General features: G+C 49.7%; 1 protein-coding gene across 1 annotated transcript in view; it reads right to left on the bottom strand.

Annotated features, from left to right (window-relative positions):
- CSMD2 (CUB and Sushi multiple domains 2) overlaps positions 1-17,457 on the bottom strand; it is a 677,437-nt gene that overhangs the window by 262,491 nt on the left and 397,489 nt on the right. The window contains exon 13 of the mRNA XM_065930495.1: positions 10,477-10,659. Coding sequence (XP_065786567.1) covers positions 10,477-10,659 — 183 coding nt within the window. The remainder of the gene's footprint in view (positions 1-10,476; positions 10,660-17,457) is intronic.

Here is a 17,457-nt window from a genome sequence, read left to right as displayed (position 1 = left end):
CGGTCTGGGCTGGTGCACGGGGAAGGCACTTGGTGTACACAGAAATTCAAAAATTTTATAAAGGGTAAAGAACCTGTTTGCTCTGATCCCAAAGCTGAAAGCTAAAGTGAGAAAAGCAGATATACCCATTTCCCCGGCCCCAACCCTCAAGGAGCGGTCACATTGCAGGATAAAACCCCTAAAGTTTAGCTAGTTTTCCCAGACCCCAGTCCACCCAGGTGACTGCGGTGCCCATATACCTTGAACCAGGACTCTTAGGTGTAGGAATATGGCCTTTGGTCTGGGCCTTGTTCTAAGCTGTTTTTGCAGTTTGGTTCTAGATAGACTCCTGGGTTTCACTGGGCTGAAATTCTGCCCACGATGCTCCAAGAAATCTTCTGAGAATCTTCCAATTGGAATGAATTTTTCTTCCTTATGTACTGGCAGCACTTTGTGGCCACATCTCTAAATTGCAGTAATTCAAGGATTGCTTTATCATAAAGGAATGCGCTTATCACATTCACTAGATCATGAGTTGCTGGAGGACAAGGACCACGTGAGAATTATTCCCATCCCTGTCCCAGGGCTGAGCAGCACCATGTCAGCTGTGGAGCAGGACCTCCCCTCCACATCTGCTGCATTCAGAGAAATGAAAGGCAGGTGATCGCAACACTGAGTTTAGATGTCACAATACTGAACTTTGCATCCCATTCCCCACCAGGATATCAACATGGAGGTCAACATTCCTCAAACCCCAGAAGGCCACCACCATCATAACCACCCACATTATGCCAGCCTCATAACAACGTATGACCACAACATATGACCACATAAATTCTAAACCCATGCCCCAAGAGGCTGCCATCCTATCAGGGGAACAAGCCCCTCAGGAACGACCCCAAACACTCCTGCAAGCAACTGGCACAGAGTGGGTATTCCTTATTAATGGGGTTCACTAATCTTATACAGATCATCTAGGAAGATTTTAGAACAATAATTCCTGGTTCCCATCCCAGACCTACTGAATCAGGATTTCTGGGAATGAGACCAAGATTCTCTATTTTTAAATGTCTATGAGTGATTCTAATAATTAGCTGGGTTGGGGTTCATTTTATATCGGGCAGGGCCACCAGAGATACCTCCTTCCCCCATAAAGCATCAATTTAAAAATAAAGGTAATGAGTGATGTTTGTGACCCACAGTAGCCTGGGAGGAAAAGTGCAGACTCTACTTCCTTGGATGTGCTGGGAGCCTCCTTTGAGAGCCATCCAGTCTTTGCCTGATGAGACCCTCCACCCCAACTGTCCAGTACACTGAATACCTTGGTTCTACAGGCTCAGTTCTTATAGCCAGATCCTGAGCCAAGCCCAGCCAAGGCCGACAGTCCCAGGAAGTCCCATCCCCTCAAACCAGTGGGGTAACATATGAGTATGGCTCCCCAGAGTCAGCACGTGGTGGGCTTGTGAGGAGCCTGGCACACCCACAGGCGCACAGAGTTTCCGGACCCTCCCCACCTGCCATCTCTGCCCCACCATGTCTGCCCCAGTCCAGGGACTGGGCTGTTTTCCTGATTCTTGGTTTCCTCTCCAGTCCCTGCTGGGAGAGAAGCTCTTAATGCAAAGGCAGCCTCTTGTCGTGGCTGGGATGGCCCGCCTGGGTAGACGCTCTTCCCCTGGTGAGGACCAGAGGCCACCTTCCCCCATCAAGTATCTGCCTATTTAAGAACAACGATAACAAGCAATGTAGGACCCACACTTGAAGCTACTTCCTTGGATATTCTGATTGCAAATACTGGCAGGACTCTTTATGAGCCAGGGTCATCCAGGGTCAGTCCTATCAGCCCCAGTCTTCCTCAACTCCAGGTTCCTCTTCCCAGGCCGCCCCTGTGGCCCCAGCAGGCTTCACAGCCCCTAATGTAGTGCCCACTCCCCACTGCAGGAGCAGATACAGGCAGTTCCCACCTCCCGTCACCGACAGGACTTTCTGCTCTGGAAAACGAACCCTTTGAGCTACTGCAGACCGTCTACAGAGCAGGCACCCCCAGCTCCACCACACACTAGCACACGTCTTCAGGGCCCATGTGCTGGGGGACCCGGTAACAGAGGAAGGGGGCCTGAAACCACCCTGTTCAACTTCTAGGAATCGACCTGAAACTGACAAAGTTGGACCAACGCCATCTCCAGGTTCCCTGATTCTCTCCCAGGGACACATGTGGGATCATGGGACCCTTATGGAAGCCCAGAGAAATAAGGAGAACGTTATATCAGCAGAGGGAGCTCACACCGCCCTTATCATGGCTCCTACCTGATCACAAGCAATTACCAGGAATATTATCTGTCATACTGAGGCTGACGCTTTCAAACCCCAGCTGATCCCAGTTCTCTCTGAACATTTGAAAGAGGCAGTTTCCAAGGACTCTAGTTATTGTGATCATATTTTCTGGGATGAAGGAAAGGATGCTTGAAACTGCACTCGTCCTGGAAAACTTGGGGTTAAATATTTATGGGGGATGCGAGGATTCAGCCACGAAGAGGGAAAACTGGACATGCCTCACGTGTGAACAGGGCATTGCGGTCGAGGTGGGAGGGGAGTGAAAAAGCAGCTGCCTGTTTAAAAATACAGCTAGCAAGTGAAGTATGTGACCTATATGAAGAAGAAAACCACAAAGCTGTTATATTTAGAAAAATGAAAGTAGATGAACAAAAGAGTGACACATCGCGTTTCAGGATGGGAAGGCTGTGTAGTATAAAAATGCCTATTTTCCTGAAGTTAATTTATAGTTTAATAGGAGCACACATACAAAATCCCAATAGGATTTTTTTTACTATGACAAAATGATTCTAAAATTAATCTTGAACAGCAAACAGATGAGAATAACAATGAATATTCTGAAAGAGAAAATAATTAACGGAGGAAGGAGTAGTTTCCAGCTCTGCCAGATATTAGAACATATTATAAAACAACAATTAAAATTATTCAATACCAGTGCTAAGATAGAAATGAGCAGCAGAACAAAGCGGTGAGTCAAGAAACAGACTTAACTACATCCGAGGATTCAGAATGTGATAGAATAATTCATTTGCCTCAAATCAAAAGGGAAATGAATTACTTAATAAATTGTGTTGGAAAACTGTGTAATAGTTTGGACAATATCATACATTCATCTAAATAAACTCCAGATGGATTAACAAATTATATTTAAAAAAAATCAAATTACTGACAAATAACCAAAAATAGAACAGACTGTTTTTTCAGATCGGTGGCAGAATGATAACTTTGTCAGCTTTGAAAAGAAATCACAAATATGGAGAGATTTGTCTGCATAAATATGTAAAACAACTGTACAATGCAAACTAGCAAAACAGAAGGAAAAAAGAAAGCTGGAGATTGAGGAAAATATCAAATAGAAAGAGCCTTCAAATTGAAAAGGAAAACTCCAACACGACACTCTCATAGCCACATGTCAGGACAGACAGTTGTTACCCAGGGGTTGCAAATAGCAAATGCTCCAAGGCCCTGTGGGGCAGGGCTGGACCCCGGCCAGCTGGAGAAAGGCCAGGACCAGAGTCCTGTAATGGAAATCCTGACACCTCTTCCAGCCATGCATACCCAGCAGTCTCTCTCTAGATCCTACTCCCATGGACCCTACCTCCCTTCTTGCACTCACTCACTTTGGGAGCAGCCAACCCCTTTTGGAACCACTACACCCCAAGTACTTAGTGTGCATGTGTGTGTGCACACTTGTGCACATGTGTGTCAATGAATCCAATGAACATCCTCCTTTTGCAGAGCCCCAGACCCCCTGGCTTCTCTCAGAACCCAGCACTGCCATTAGAGTAGCTTTCTTCCCAGCAGGGCCCCCACTCCGTCCTCCCATCTTTGAGGCCCAACTGTTCTAACAGCATTGATGAAAGTCTATGCTCTATGAACAGAAGGGGTGTTGCTCCCCTGTTACACACCTCCTGTGATGCCTGCCACATCTCTGGACCTCAATGAATATGTGTCAAATAAAAGATGAACCTTCATGGGGCAGTTTCTGAACGCATCTGATTCACCAATCCTTTCTAGACGAGAAAGTAAACTTTGAACCACAAGAGCCCACTTTAATTTACATAATTATGTCTATCTTCATGTGAAAGTGAGCTCTTTGAGGTCAAGGGCTGTGCCCAATTCATCTCTAGATTCGCAGCACTTATCATAACATTTGGCACTTCATGGAAGTTGACAAGGGTGTGCTGGAGTGATGCATTCAATTTATACCTATTAAATTAGCAATTTTTAAAAGGCCACACAAATACTTGAGGTTTGGTGGTGCTGGTAAAGGTTACAAGAGATACATGTGACCTATATGAAGAAAATGATAAAGTTGTTAATATTTAGAAAAATGGAAGCAGATGAACACAGAAATCTATGCCATATTTCTGGATGGGAAGGACATGTGTTATATGAATCTTGGTCTTAACCTTCAAGATTTTGTTACTGACATTATGACCTGGCAGAACATTTTGGGGGAATGATACAAGTATTTTTAAATGTTCCTACTCTGGCCCAACAACCTCATTTCTGGAAATTTACCTCAAGGACAAAATTCAAGAAAAGATATAAAAAAGTCATATGCTTGAGGATGGGGTTTCAGGTGGCTCAGCTGGTAAAGAATCTGCCTGCTAATGCAGGAGATGCAAAAGATGCAGGTTCGATCTCTGGATCAGGAAGATCCCCTGGAGAATGAATGGCAACTCACTCCTGTGTTCTTGCCTGGAAAATTCCATGACAGAGAAGCCTGGTGGTATAATTATAGTCCATGAGATCACAGAGTCAGACATGACTGAGCACACAGGAGCATGCAAGCTTGAGGATGTTAAAAGCTTATATAAAAATAATTGAGCTATATTGCATTTCCCCCAGAGGATAACTGGCTACGTCATGGTCCACTCGCTAGACAGAATATTCCATAGATCTTAAGACTGGTAAAGTACAAAAGACATGTAGTAACATGACAAGATATGCAATATAATATGAAATTCAAAAGACAGAATGCAAGATAATATGTTCACTTTGATTAAAACCATGAACTTTAAAAGACAGAATGCAAGATGGTATGTTCACATTGATTAAAACCATATGAAATATGTGTGTGCATAGTTAAGAATCAGAAAGGCCAGATTGGAAATTGGCTTCAGTTGAAGGAAGTGAAATTAGGAATATCTTATTTATTTAAACTTCTAAAATACCAGAGTATACCAAAAGCCTGTGCTGAGTAGAGGTCCTTGGACTTCAGACACTCCTTGAAAGAGTCACAGTACATTGTATGACATGGCACTAAGATCTCTCCCCCTCAGTCTGAGCAGGATCATCCCTAGAGGTCCCCCAGCTTAGAATTTTACCAGGATTAGCCACAACTACTCATGCAGTTGACTTGGCACATAGTAGGTGCTCAATACATCAAAATGGATGGATAAATGGATGGTAAGTAGAAGGAATGAGAAAAAGTAAAGATGAAAAAAATGCCTTCAACAAAGGTATATTGTAACCTGAATACTCTTTGGAAGGACTGATGCTGAAGTTCTAATACTTTGGCCACTTGATGCGAACAGCTGAGTCATTGGAAAAGGCCCTGATGCTGGGAAAGATCGAGGGCAGAGGAGAAGAGGGTGACAGAGGATGAGACGATTAGATGGCGTCATTAACTCAATGGACATGAACTCGGGCAAACTCTGGGAAACGGCGAGGGACAGGGAAGCCTGGCAAGCAGTCCATGGGGTCATGAGGAGTCGGACACAACTTGGTGACTGAACAAGTGCAAATACCAGTGTAGTCCAACAAGAGTCATGGATCTAGTCCTCATGAATTTGTTTCATTCTTGTCAATTTCTGTTACTTCGTGGGAGTAGCTGAGACCACTGTTTGTTTCTCAGTCTGGACTAATGTTGTCATCCTAAGCTCTCGATGTCCTTACTGACCTCTTGAATTCTGGAAATCTGGGGCAATAGAGAGAGTGTACATTGGAACAGAAGCCAACTGTCAGTTAACAGTTCAAATTCCAACCCATCCTCTAAGGTTCTATAACCTCTGAGCCTAGTTGACCTTTGTTATCATTTGTAAAATAAGAGAATAAATATTCCATGATGCTGTAGGGAAGAGTCCTATCTTCCCAATGACAAAACATGTAAGACATACTGGCATCTTCCTTTACCCCATGCTTCCTCACTGTCACAATTCTATAGTTTCTAATCATGACCTAACTTAAAACGCAAATACACAGATTTCATCGTATTTAGAAGCTAACAAGACTAGCTTATCCTATACTGGTGGTTCTCCATCCTGGGTGACTTTTTCCCCCTGAGGATACAGGCAACATCTGGAGATGTATTTGATTGCCACAGCTAGTAGTGGGCGGTGGGGGGGGCGGTGTGTGCTTCTGGCTTCTAGTGGGACAGGAGGGATGCAGCTAAAACATCCTAAAATGCACAAGACCACCTCCCACAAAAGAATTATCTGGCCCCAAAGGTCAGTAGTGCTGAGGTTGAGAATCCCAGCGACTCGAGGGCTCAGTCCATTCCTCTGACCAGAAAGAAATCTGAGTGTGTGTGTGTGTGTGTGTGTGTGTGCGTGTGTCCAGAGTGTGGAAAGGGAGTGGTTGAGGGGCGTAATTCAGCGGGGAAAGGTCGGGAGAGGACCATATCCTGCAGCATCCCTGCATGGAGCACCCTCCTTTACCTCCCAACCCTCCAGCCCGTATCCTCTGTGACACTTTCCCTGAGCCCCTGAGGACCCACGTCTCCCTTCCCTGGTCTCTCAAGGACCGCTTGCTGGTTTGTAACTCACACTGTATGCATCCTGTGTATTCTCATTTCACACCTATGCCATATACATTAGGAACCGAGCAATTAGGATTCACGCCTTCTCATGGTGGTTTACAAAATGGCCAAGGGAAGCTGGCATCTGCGAGGTCTTGGCATTTCTCTGGTGAAGGCTGTTTTGAAACTTCTTCTGCAAGTGACTGCTAATGGACTGATAATTGGTTTCCTGGCTTCCTTATGAAGTGTGAAGTGTTCTGCTAGCCTGTCAACAAAGCATCAAGTGTTGTGCAAACCACCATCGGTTATTTGTATCTTCCTTCTATTGTATCTCTTGTTGTGGAGAAAGAAGGGGACAGGGTTATTTGGGAGAGGCTCCCATATGGTGCTTTTGTAGGGAAGCCAGTGAAACAGGCAGAGTTTCTGGGAAGGTGAAGGCTGTCTGAAACCTGGGGGGCGCTTTCTCCCCAGGACCCCGGGTTGAGCACCAGTTCTCCAGGTAGAGCCTGGCACAGGGTAGACATGCAGTATGAATACCGCTGAATGGATGGGAAGTGCCATTGCTGCCACCTGCGTTGGAGCAGTGATCCCTGGAGATGTGAATTGGCCAAGGAGGAGGAGAGAGGAAGAGAAAAGACGCCGGTTTGATCCTTTCTTTCAGAATGCTTCTCACGGTGAGGAACATCATCTTCTTTAAAATCGAGATGAAAAAAAAAAAGACCATCTACTGAGCATCTACTACTGTGAAGACAGCTCACAAGCCAACAAAATGATTCCAAAGTCCCTGCTTGCTACAGAAAATGTTTTGGAACATGAAGGCAAAAGTGTACTTGTGTCCTCTCTGCAGGGCCATTCCAGAGTAAGGAACTGTTTTGAAGAAAATGTTTCAAGAGAAGAACAATGCACTGCTGTGCACTTCTCTGGACAAATGTTCAAAGAAATCTGGGCCTTCAAAACACCCCCCAACTTCAAGTCCTCTTCTACACCCTCAGAAGGAAAGAACGACATTGTTTGCTAAATATTGTGTTAATATTTATCGTGACTAATGTTGAAACTTAGGGCACTTAAGCTGACATTTGCTAGAGGTGCTTTTCTATGTACATTTATGACCATATTATAAAACACAGAAACTGGCTGGACTATTATATATTGTTATAAATGCTTACAGATATTGTCCTTTTTTTCTATGGATCACACACTATTATAGGATCACACATCTATTATAGGATCACACACTATAATAAATATTTGATCTGGGGTCAGGAGAAGAATGCCACATTTTAACTTTATCCCTCGAAGAATGAGCTCTGTATAAATGACCCACTTTAGAAAGTGGTTTTCAAGTGTTCATGATGGAAAATGTGAGGACCGTCCGTGTCATAGTTGTCTTTTTCTGTAAATATGATCACAGAGGCTTAGAACTGGGGAGTGCAACCCCATCAGATAGATCAGCAAAGCAAATTTCAGAGAGAAGCTGCCCTGGCCGGAGCCAGGAAACTGAGCCAAGACTAAGACACAGGTCTCCAGATGCGGAATCCCTAATTCTCTCAGCGCACCCAGATCTTCTTAGTACCATCTTTCACCATGAGTTAGACCAGGAGTTCCCTGAAGGCAAAGCCTGAGATCCAGGGATGCATCAGATTAGGGGCTGGGGACTCAGTAGAGAGGGAGCTGACGGATGGCATCCACTTGCGACCTTGCTCATGGTGCAAAAGCCTGGGGCCAGCATGTCCCCACTGGCCTCCTCCACCGGAGCCAGCATCCCTGAGACTCCAGCCATGTCTGTTACATCTACATGATCAGAAATACCCGAGTGATGGCAGTACCTTGGGGATATCACCCCCATCTCTCAGAATCATCTGGAAGAAGTGCCATCCTCCCCCCGCCCCCCACCCCCAGAGTGCCTGCTTCCCGGTTCTCATCAATAAGCCTCAGGCTTCTCTTCCTTGTTTTAAACCACAGAGAGCACCGCCCGGTACCCGCCAGGACTCCTCTGCCCTCTGCTTCTTCTCAGCTGATTGTAAGCAGTGCTCAACATCCTGTCAGCTTTCCTTCTGGAAGCAGAGGGCCTGCTGAGCAGCACTGACTGAAGTTTTCAGAGAGATTTCCTGAAATTACTTCTAAGAGCCAAAAGGTCAAATAAATTCCTGGAGGGCTTGAGTGACAGACACCCCCCCACCCCCCGCCTCCCGGAGGCAGCATTCCGCTACCTGCATTTCTCAGTTTGTGGAGCACGGAGGTTTATCCTGGTTCTAAGTCACCGGCTGGCTCTGAGGCACACTTCCCTCCTGCCAGCTCTCTGCCCGAGACGTCTGACCCTTTCCAGTTCTCCCTGCCTTGTTTCTCCCAGATGGATTTCAGAGATGGAGCCCCCACGCTACCTGGGACTCCTGCAGTCTAGACCTTTTGCCTTCTGAGGTCCTGACTCTGACCGCTCTGCAGGGCTCCACTCAACCTGCCCATTGCGCCCTAGGCTCATCTCTGAACCTGCCCAGCCCTGCTCCCTGCTAACCTCCCCTGCCTCCCGCCCCCCACCCCCAGCTCCCAGGGTGCATGTTGTCAGGCTCTATGTTCTAACCACATCTGGCCAGAGATCCGTGACTGATTTCACTCCAATATATTTTTCGATAATTTGATTTGCTTAATGTGCATCTAAGAGCGATTTGATCTTTAAAAACCTCTGCAAGAATCTTTGCATAAAACTCACAAGTCATCAAAAATGCTTTGCCAACTACACAAAGTGATTTTTTGGTTGTTCGAGAAGTAGTCACTGTGGCTCAGCCACTCCTGAGCCAAACTCCCCATCATCACAGATATTCCTTACAGTCTCCCAGGTTACTCCTCCCTCCGCCGCGAGGGGCCAACATTCTCTACGAGGCAGCACCTGAGAAACCCACTGAGAAGGGAGAAGAGAAGTCGGCCCTTCCCTGGGGGAAGCAGATTGTAAGAGATGGAGGGTGGCGGGGGTGAGCGTTGGGAGAAAAAGAGATGATAGCCCAGAGAGGGGGAACCTTTGATGTCTGAACAAAGACCAAGCCTGCTCCTTTACACACTGCCCCTTCATGCTAGCTGATTTCCCTGGGAGCCAGGACTTATTTAAAGTATAATTTGCGCCGGAAAGCAAAGTCAGACCATCCCAGAGGAGGGAAGAAAAGAATCCTTGCTGTCCCCAGAGAACAGAGCACTCAACTCCAACCCTTTCTCCCAAAGATCAACAATTCAAAGACAGCTGGATCCCAACCCCTCCCTACATCTGATGCAAGAGGAAGAAATTGGATGAAACCCATGTGTCCGGGCATGGCCATAGTATCCCGCAGTACCCCCAGGCTGGCAGAGCATCTAGAGTCTTACGAACTTGGCCAGCACCTCCCACCCTGGCTCGACTGTGTGGCCTCACCAACAACCAGAAGGGTGAGGAGGAAACATCTGCATTTGACAGTGCTTGCGAGAGTCACCGGGGAGAGGAAGGCCGTGTAGAAGGAGCCCCAAGTGCCAAGAGCAGGCACCCTCAGTGCTACACCGTCCACGTCACTGCCAGAAATGAGGACTCAGCCAGAGACGTTTCAAGAAAGAGAAGAAACCAACCAGAGTGAAACTGTGGTTACGACCCTACAAGGTTCCCAAGGACGGGGCCCCCAGATAGGCTAGAACAGGGGTCCCCAGCTGCTCAGTAGAAGCGACCCCCCTCCCTGCTCACTTACACACGCAGCCTGGCTTCTTAGCCGACCACTGGTTATTCTTTTGGCACGTGATTGCCTTCTGCCCCACCAGCTCAAAGGCAGGCTGGCACTCAAACTGGAGGGTGTCCCCGTGGCGGAACCGGGAGCCTTCCCGCCGGCCGTAGGCAGGTACGCCGGGATCTCCACAGCTGCCCTGCTCGATCTCTGCAAGAGAGGAGAGGAGAAAACAGACACACGTGGTGACTCCACACCGCCCGAAGCCGGGGCGCCACGCTGCACCTCCGCCAGGAGGTCTGGGCTCGGACAGACCCCGTGGGCTTTTGATGAGAAGCCCTGCAAGGTCCTGTTCAAAACAGCGTCCTGGGAGGAACGGGCCCTCCGGCTGTGGGACTCCACACCCATCAGAAACACTCCAGGTGCTCAGCTGTTTTCATTCAGGGAAGGTGGGTCTAGGTTCTCTGTGAGATACCCGTCCTAGGAATTCACAGGTTCACAGGGTTTGGAGCCTTCTTCACTGACTGGACTCTGCATTCAGATTATGCCTGTTCCCTGGTAGATTTCAGACTCAGTCCCTTCCTGAGCAGTGGAAGTAAGAACAAGATGGGAGGGAGGCTGCCTTTGCTGCATGCCTTTCCCCACCCAGAGATGATGTGAGAATCAATATCCACTGCCTTCTGACCTGGAAGCACTTTCACGAAGATACATTTTTAATTCTGTTTGAGATGGGAGCAGGTAAAATGAAAAACACAGGACTCATTAAGTATGCTTTTAAAGTTCATGGGATCCAACAGTGGTGAGTCACACAGCGAGTGGGTTCCCCCAGACAGCTCTGGAGGTCTGGACTCAGGGGCGTGACGGGTGGACAGCCTGGTGGGAGAGTCAGACAGGACTGAGACACTCCGGGGAAGTCCTCTGTCCTGGCCACGGCCCTGGAGTTTCCTCCGGAGTTGCCCCCGCACCTCTAGGAGCTTGGTGATGTGAGAGATGAGGAGCAGGAGCGGAGAAGGGGAGGGGGTCGGGAGGAGGAGCTCGGTTCCCCGGGAGAAAGGCGCCCTGCAGGAAGGACTCCGAGTCATGAATGAAGTGACAGATGGTGAGGTGAGGACAGCAGGAGTCCTGTGATTCAGGGGGCTGGAGTGGTGGGAGTTTTTGGACACCTTCCCAGGACTGTCAGACCAAAGCGACCCTGCCTTTTCCGTGGGCGCCGTTATGGGCTGTCGGGGTCACGGTCCCCAAAGTTGCTGTGCGTGGCCCTGGCAGGGGTGATTCTGCAAAGAACTCTCTCACCACAGCTGCTGGGTCCTGGGTTCGGGTCAGGCGAGCCCCAGGCGCTGCTGCCTTATCTGGACAGTGAAGGTGAGTATGTCACCTTCATGGCCCCCCTCCCCCAAGCCAGGGCCTCCAGCCCGCTGCTGAGAGCAGGCAGAACAAGCTGTTCTTTGGCTGGGATTGCCTGAGTGTGTGTGTGTGTGAGAGAGAGTCAGAGTGTGTGTGTATGAGAAAGACAGAGAGGCAGTGTGTATGAGAGAAAGTCATTGTGTGTGTGTGTGAGAGAGAGAGAGACAGATCTAAGTCAAACAGCTCCTGCTGTCCTTGGTTTCGGGGAAAAGAGGGTCTGTGTGGCCAGGAACGAGGCCTGAGGACTCCGGTGCGGGTCAGCTCACCCTCCTCTCCTCTCAGGCATGCCCCTGATGGCTCGCACTACGCACGCCTGAAAGCAGAAGTCAACCCCCCTCTGAAGCCAGCCCTTCTCCTACCGGGGCCGGGGAGCGCAGCCATGGAGGCGCTCCCGGGAAGGTGGCCCCTCTGCTCCAGGTCCCGGAGCCCCAGGAGACCTGAGGAATCGGAAGCAGGGGCCCCGGGACGAGTCAGCCTGGAGAAGCGAGCGGCAAGGCCCCCTCCCTCCTGCGGTGTCCCCAAGCATGCTCTCTCAGGGACACGGGGCCTTGGCGAAGACTTCCACTGCGGACGGGCTGAGAGCTGCAGGAAGTCACACACGTGTGACAGAGCTGTGTCACACCCACGTGTGAAGGCAGAGCTGGAACTCACTGTCTGGGAGGGGCCCCAGGTGTAAGGTGTCCTGGGGAGGCCCAGGGATGCTGCAGAAGAGGTAAATGTGGGTCTACGGGCCTGCGCCCCAGACCGCATCCGCTAGTCCGGGGGTGTGACCGGCTTGAGAGCAGCAGCATCCTGAGGGGGAGGAAGGACGTCACTCTGCTCTCCGCACTGGGAAGGCTGGCCCTGTCCACACCCATTCCATTCCTCCTGCTGTCGGGATGACCAGAAGCAGAGAATGAGCACCTGTGACGTGCCAGTCTCTGTGCCAGACACCTGAGACCTGGAGGTGGGCTCTGGTCTCAAAGACTCAACAGTCTAGGCCAGGAGCTAGTGTTCAGGACACAAGGTGCTCACAACCCACACTTGGAAGGTGGGCTGGGGAGGGAGTGTGGGTAGCGAGGCACTAACCTTGGCGGCAAAAGTTTAGGGAGCACCAGAAGCTCAGCCTTAGTGCAGTGTCTTGTTTTTTAGAAAATCAAAATTGATGCCTGTCAATCAAATCCAACAGGAGGAAAGACACTAGAACTTAATAAAAAGACCAGATCTGACTCAGCACTTGATGACTGACCTTGCTTGCCTCATCCTAGTCTTGGGCATCAGAGTCACTACTGAGATTTTTAAAAAATTTTGGATATTTTGCATTCATCTTGGTTTTTAAAAATTAGAACATTAAAATATTGGGCTGGCCAAAAATTTATTTGGGCTTTTCCATCAGAGGTTATGGAAAAACCTACATGAATTTTTGGCCAATCCAATATTATTTATTGCTGAGTTTTTGGGTGCCCCCATGCCTCTCTCGTCTCATCCCAGTCTCAGCCCAGGCATCAGGGAAGACTTCTTGGAGGAGGTGATGTCTAAGCTGAGGCCTGAAGTCTATGCGGGAGCCAATAGGTAAAAAGAACAAGTGGGATTCATTGCAGTAATATTCGAAACAGCCAAGACCTAGAAACGTCCTACATGTCCCCTGATGGATGAACAGATAAAGAAAATGTGACATACACATACACTGGGATATTTTTAGCCACAAAGAAGGAAATTCTGCCATTTGTGATGTGGATGAACCCTGTGGGCGTTAAGCTAAGTGAAATAAGTCAGAGAAAGACAAATGCCAGATGATCTCATTTATAAATGGAATCTAAAAAGAAAAAAAGTGAACTCACAGCAACAGAGTAGAATGGTGGCGGTGGGTAGGGGGTGGAAGTGTGGGAGTGGGGGAACGGGTACAGGTGTTTGAAAGACACAAAATTCCAAACATAAGATGAGTAAGTCAGGGGAGGTGCTGTATAGCATGGTGATTCTGGCGAATGACACTGTGGTTGTATTCTTGTAAGTTACTAAGAGAGTAGATCTCAAAAGTCTTCAACACACACACGCACGTTGTAAGGTGATGCGTGATGGGTGTATTAACTAACCTTCCCGTAGTAATCATTTCACAATATATGCACATATTTAATCAACACGTTGTTCACCTCAAATTGACACAATGTTATGTGTTAATTACATCTCAATAAAGTTGGGAAAAAGAGAAAGGCGTTAGTGGGAGGGAGAGGAGAGGAAGGACCCCTCCTGTGCTGGAGGAGCCCATGCAGAGTCACAGAGGTCAGACCGCTGGCAGGGCTGCAAGCCTGGCAGTGATGGTAACTCATCACTGGGGTCACAGTGAGTTAGTAGGTCTAACACTAACTGCTCTGTGTGCTGGCGGCCGCTCTGAGCATTTTACCTACGGTGGCCTCCTTTCATCCTTACAGTGCCGCTGTGAGCTAGGTACTACCATTCCCATTCTAAAGGTGGGGAAACCGAGGCACAAAGAAGTCTTGCAATTACCCAGGGTTATATAGCCTGGAATTGGAGAAGGACATGGCAACCCACTCCAGTATTCTTGCCTGGAGAATCCCAGGGATGGGGGAGCCTGGTGGGCTGCCGTCTATGGGATCGCACAGAGTCGGACACGACTAAAGTGACTTAGCAGCAGCAGCAGCATATAGCCTGGAAATGGTGGATCTAAGGTCCAAGCCCAGTTTGTACGGTTCCAGGGCTCTTCACCGCCACGCCACGTTGCCTTTCTATAAGCACGAGTACTTTCCACAAGGTGATGAGACATGAGACCGGAAGAGGCGCAGGCAGGGCCAACCCACAAAAGGGCCTGTGCGACCTGCTGATGAGACTGGACTTGAGTGCAGACAATGGCAGAGGCTGGGGACTCGGGAAAGGGCTTCATTTCACTAGGCATCTCAATGTGGATTTTAACGTGAAAGGTGATCCACAAGGAGGAGGTGACTCATGAAGAAAGCACTTCTTCAAAGTGAACGAATAGCGAGAAGTCAGGTGGCAGCTTACGAGGACTGTGGACCTGAGGGGGCAGTTGAGCAGGGTTTTTAAGGCTGAATAAACCAGACTATAATTACATGATGGGGAGGGGGAGAGAGGGAGAGACAGAGATGGAGAATATGGCTGAACGAGAGACACTGAATGGTCAGCTGAAATGGACAGTGACAGCGTGAGGTTCTGGAGAAGGCAGGAGGCGGGGACCAGGGCACGCTGGGGGCTTGCCCTAGACATCAGGAAGCTCCCCTTCCCTCGTGACGGGGGGAGGGCAGAGGTGACCACAGCGACCTTTCAGGGAGGAGAGCAGGAGGCTGAAGGAGCTCTTGTGATGACACAGGCTCTGTACTGCCAGCGGAGGAGGAGGATGGGCCGTGATGTTTGCTGCAGGCGGGGGACCACTCGTGGGGAAAAGGAGGCAGCGTTGAGCAGAACGTCTGCCACAGTCCCCTGGAGAAGAGGAATCGTGGCTGGACGCACGGCCATGGGCCCCAGGTCCATGAACGGGGTCAGCTAGTTTACAGGGACACCCGTGAGCAGGGCCGTGTGGCTTGTCCCAGAGCCCTCGTATACTGGTTCACGTGCACGTGGAGAAAAGGAAGGGCAGTGGGCAGGGAGGTGATGCTACTGATCGAAGAACAGCTGACGGGTGAGGCTAGGGGCCAAGACTGATGGCGGAAGGAAGTGAACAGAGTAGGAGGGGAGGGGATGGGGAATGGAGAAGCCGAGAGAAGGATGGGAATGGAGTAGAGGGAGGAGTGGGTGGAGGAGCAGACGGCACACGGGGCCTCGGAGCAGGATGAGTGGAATCCAGGCCTCACAGGTGCGGAGAGCAAGGTCCTCACCCACAGGAGGTAAGGAGGCTGAGAAATGGAAAAACAAGGGGACGGGGAGACTCGGAATGGAGAGGAAGAGGCTGGCGACCTGGACGAGGAGGGAGTGAGCAGGAGAGGTGGAGACAGCCCGAGTCAAAGCAGAAGGGTGTGCACGTAGGTGGAAGGCACTGGGGAGCAAGCCCACGAGCCCACCTCTCAAGGGTCAAGTTCACGGGGTCTGCGGACAGGAGCTGCCCGTTCTGGAGAGGGCTCCTAGGAATGGTGACCTCGGGGGGAGTCAGGTTTAAGGGCGCATTTGCTGAAGAGGTCCAAGACATTGAAGAGAGGGAGGTGCAGACTACAGAATCAGGATTGGGTGGGGAGAGAGGAAGAACAGAGAGGGTGGTTCGGGAGTGGCTTTTGGAAGACTGGGGGGCTGCGGGCTGGCTTCTGGCCCTCAGACACCCGATGTCTTGATCTAGACCTTCCCTCCAAACCCAGGGTTGACTCCTGCTGAAAACAGCCAGAAACCAAGTCTCTGTTGCCCTCCTGCCGGAAAAGGCACGAGAACCTGACCCTCCTGGCTGATGCCGACCAAATCTGAGGTCAGAGCCCAGAACTGGATCCCTAAGTCAAATTCTGACTTGGAGAAGATCATGCATGCAGCTTCCTGTTATCTGGCTTAATAGAATTCCATTTTATAAGTGTGTATCTGTCTCCCTCCCTCCTTCTGCCGGCTAGAAGTGAGCTGGCGAACACCAGATTCGAGCTTCAAAGACCATCAGAATTCCATCTCCACCTGCGTATTCGCTTTCCCCTTCTCTGCTGTTTCATCCCTATCGTCTGTGATCAACCGTAGCATCTTCTCCCCAGGTTTTTCCATTTCTAATACCAAATTGGAATCCTCTTTTATGACAACATCTGTAGAAAAGGAGCTGCATCTTGTGTCTGTATAAATTCACTACTTGATGAGCTCCAAGAAGGGAGCGCCACGTGGAGGGAGGGGGGCGGTGAGTGTGAGCTAGGATTCCAATGGGGTGGGACGTCATTCCCTCCTCCGTTGATTCCCTGTCCCCTTGGCCTGGGTTACAGCGTCCTCTCCTCCCTGATGTCCCAGGGCCCACTGCTCACGTGACAGACTTCAGCCTAAAACGTCACCTCCTCCAAGCTCTTTCCCTAACCAGGCTTCCGAGATGGTTCCCTTTTCTTTTACTGTCTTGGCACTCTGGTCTTTTCCTTTGTGCACTGATTTGTAAGTATCTCTCTTCATTTCAGTAGTTACTTTTCCAGACACTGCACGTGTAGCAGTGAAACAAAAGAGCAAAACTCTTCACCTTCCTGGAGCCTCCTGTCTCTGGGGCGTCAGGAACAAGCGGATTCACGTCACCGCCCCTTGGTGCCCCCCTGGCCGCCAGGTGGCCTCCCCGTTTCTCCTCTCCCCCCGGCCCCTGAAACGTAAGCCCTGCAGAGGTGGGCCTGGGTTATGCATTGTTTATCACTTAGCACAGTGCCTGGAGCACAGAGAGCACGCTGCTCTGTGTGGGAGCACGGCTGATGTGTGCTGCACGGGAACTGTGCCAAACGCCACGCTCAGCGCTAACGATGCAGAACTGCCTGACCCGCGGCCCCCTGCCCCTGCCCACTCACAGCCAGGGGGGGCTAGAGACAGTGACAGTGTACACTGGGACGCACCTTACCACACCACCCCTGCAGGTGTAGCAAGGCCGCTCTGATCTCAGGCTGGGGCTGGGAGAAGCGGAAAGGCTTCACGGAAATCTCCCAGGCAGACAGAGGAATCAGCCCTTGC

This window comes from Muntiacus reevesi, chromosome 1, assembly GCF_963930625.1.
Source record: "Muntiacus reevesi chromosome 1, mMunRee1.1, whole genome shotgun sequence".
Taxonomy (NCBI): Eukaryota; Metazoa; Chordata; class Mammalia; order Artiodactyla; family Cervidae; genus Muntiacus; species Muntiacus reevesi.
This window is presented reverse-complemented; position numbering and strand designations above follow the sequence as displayed.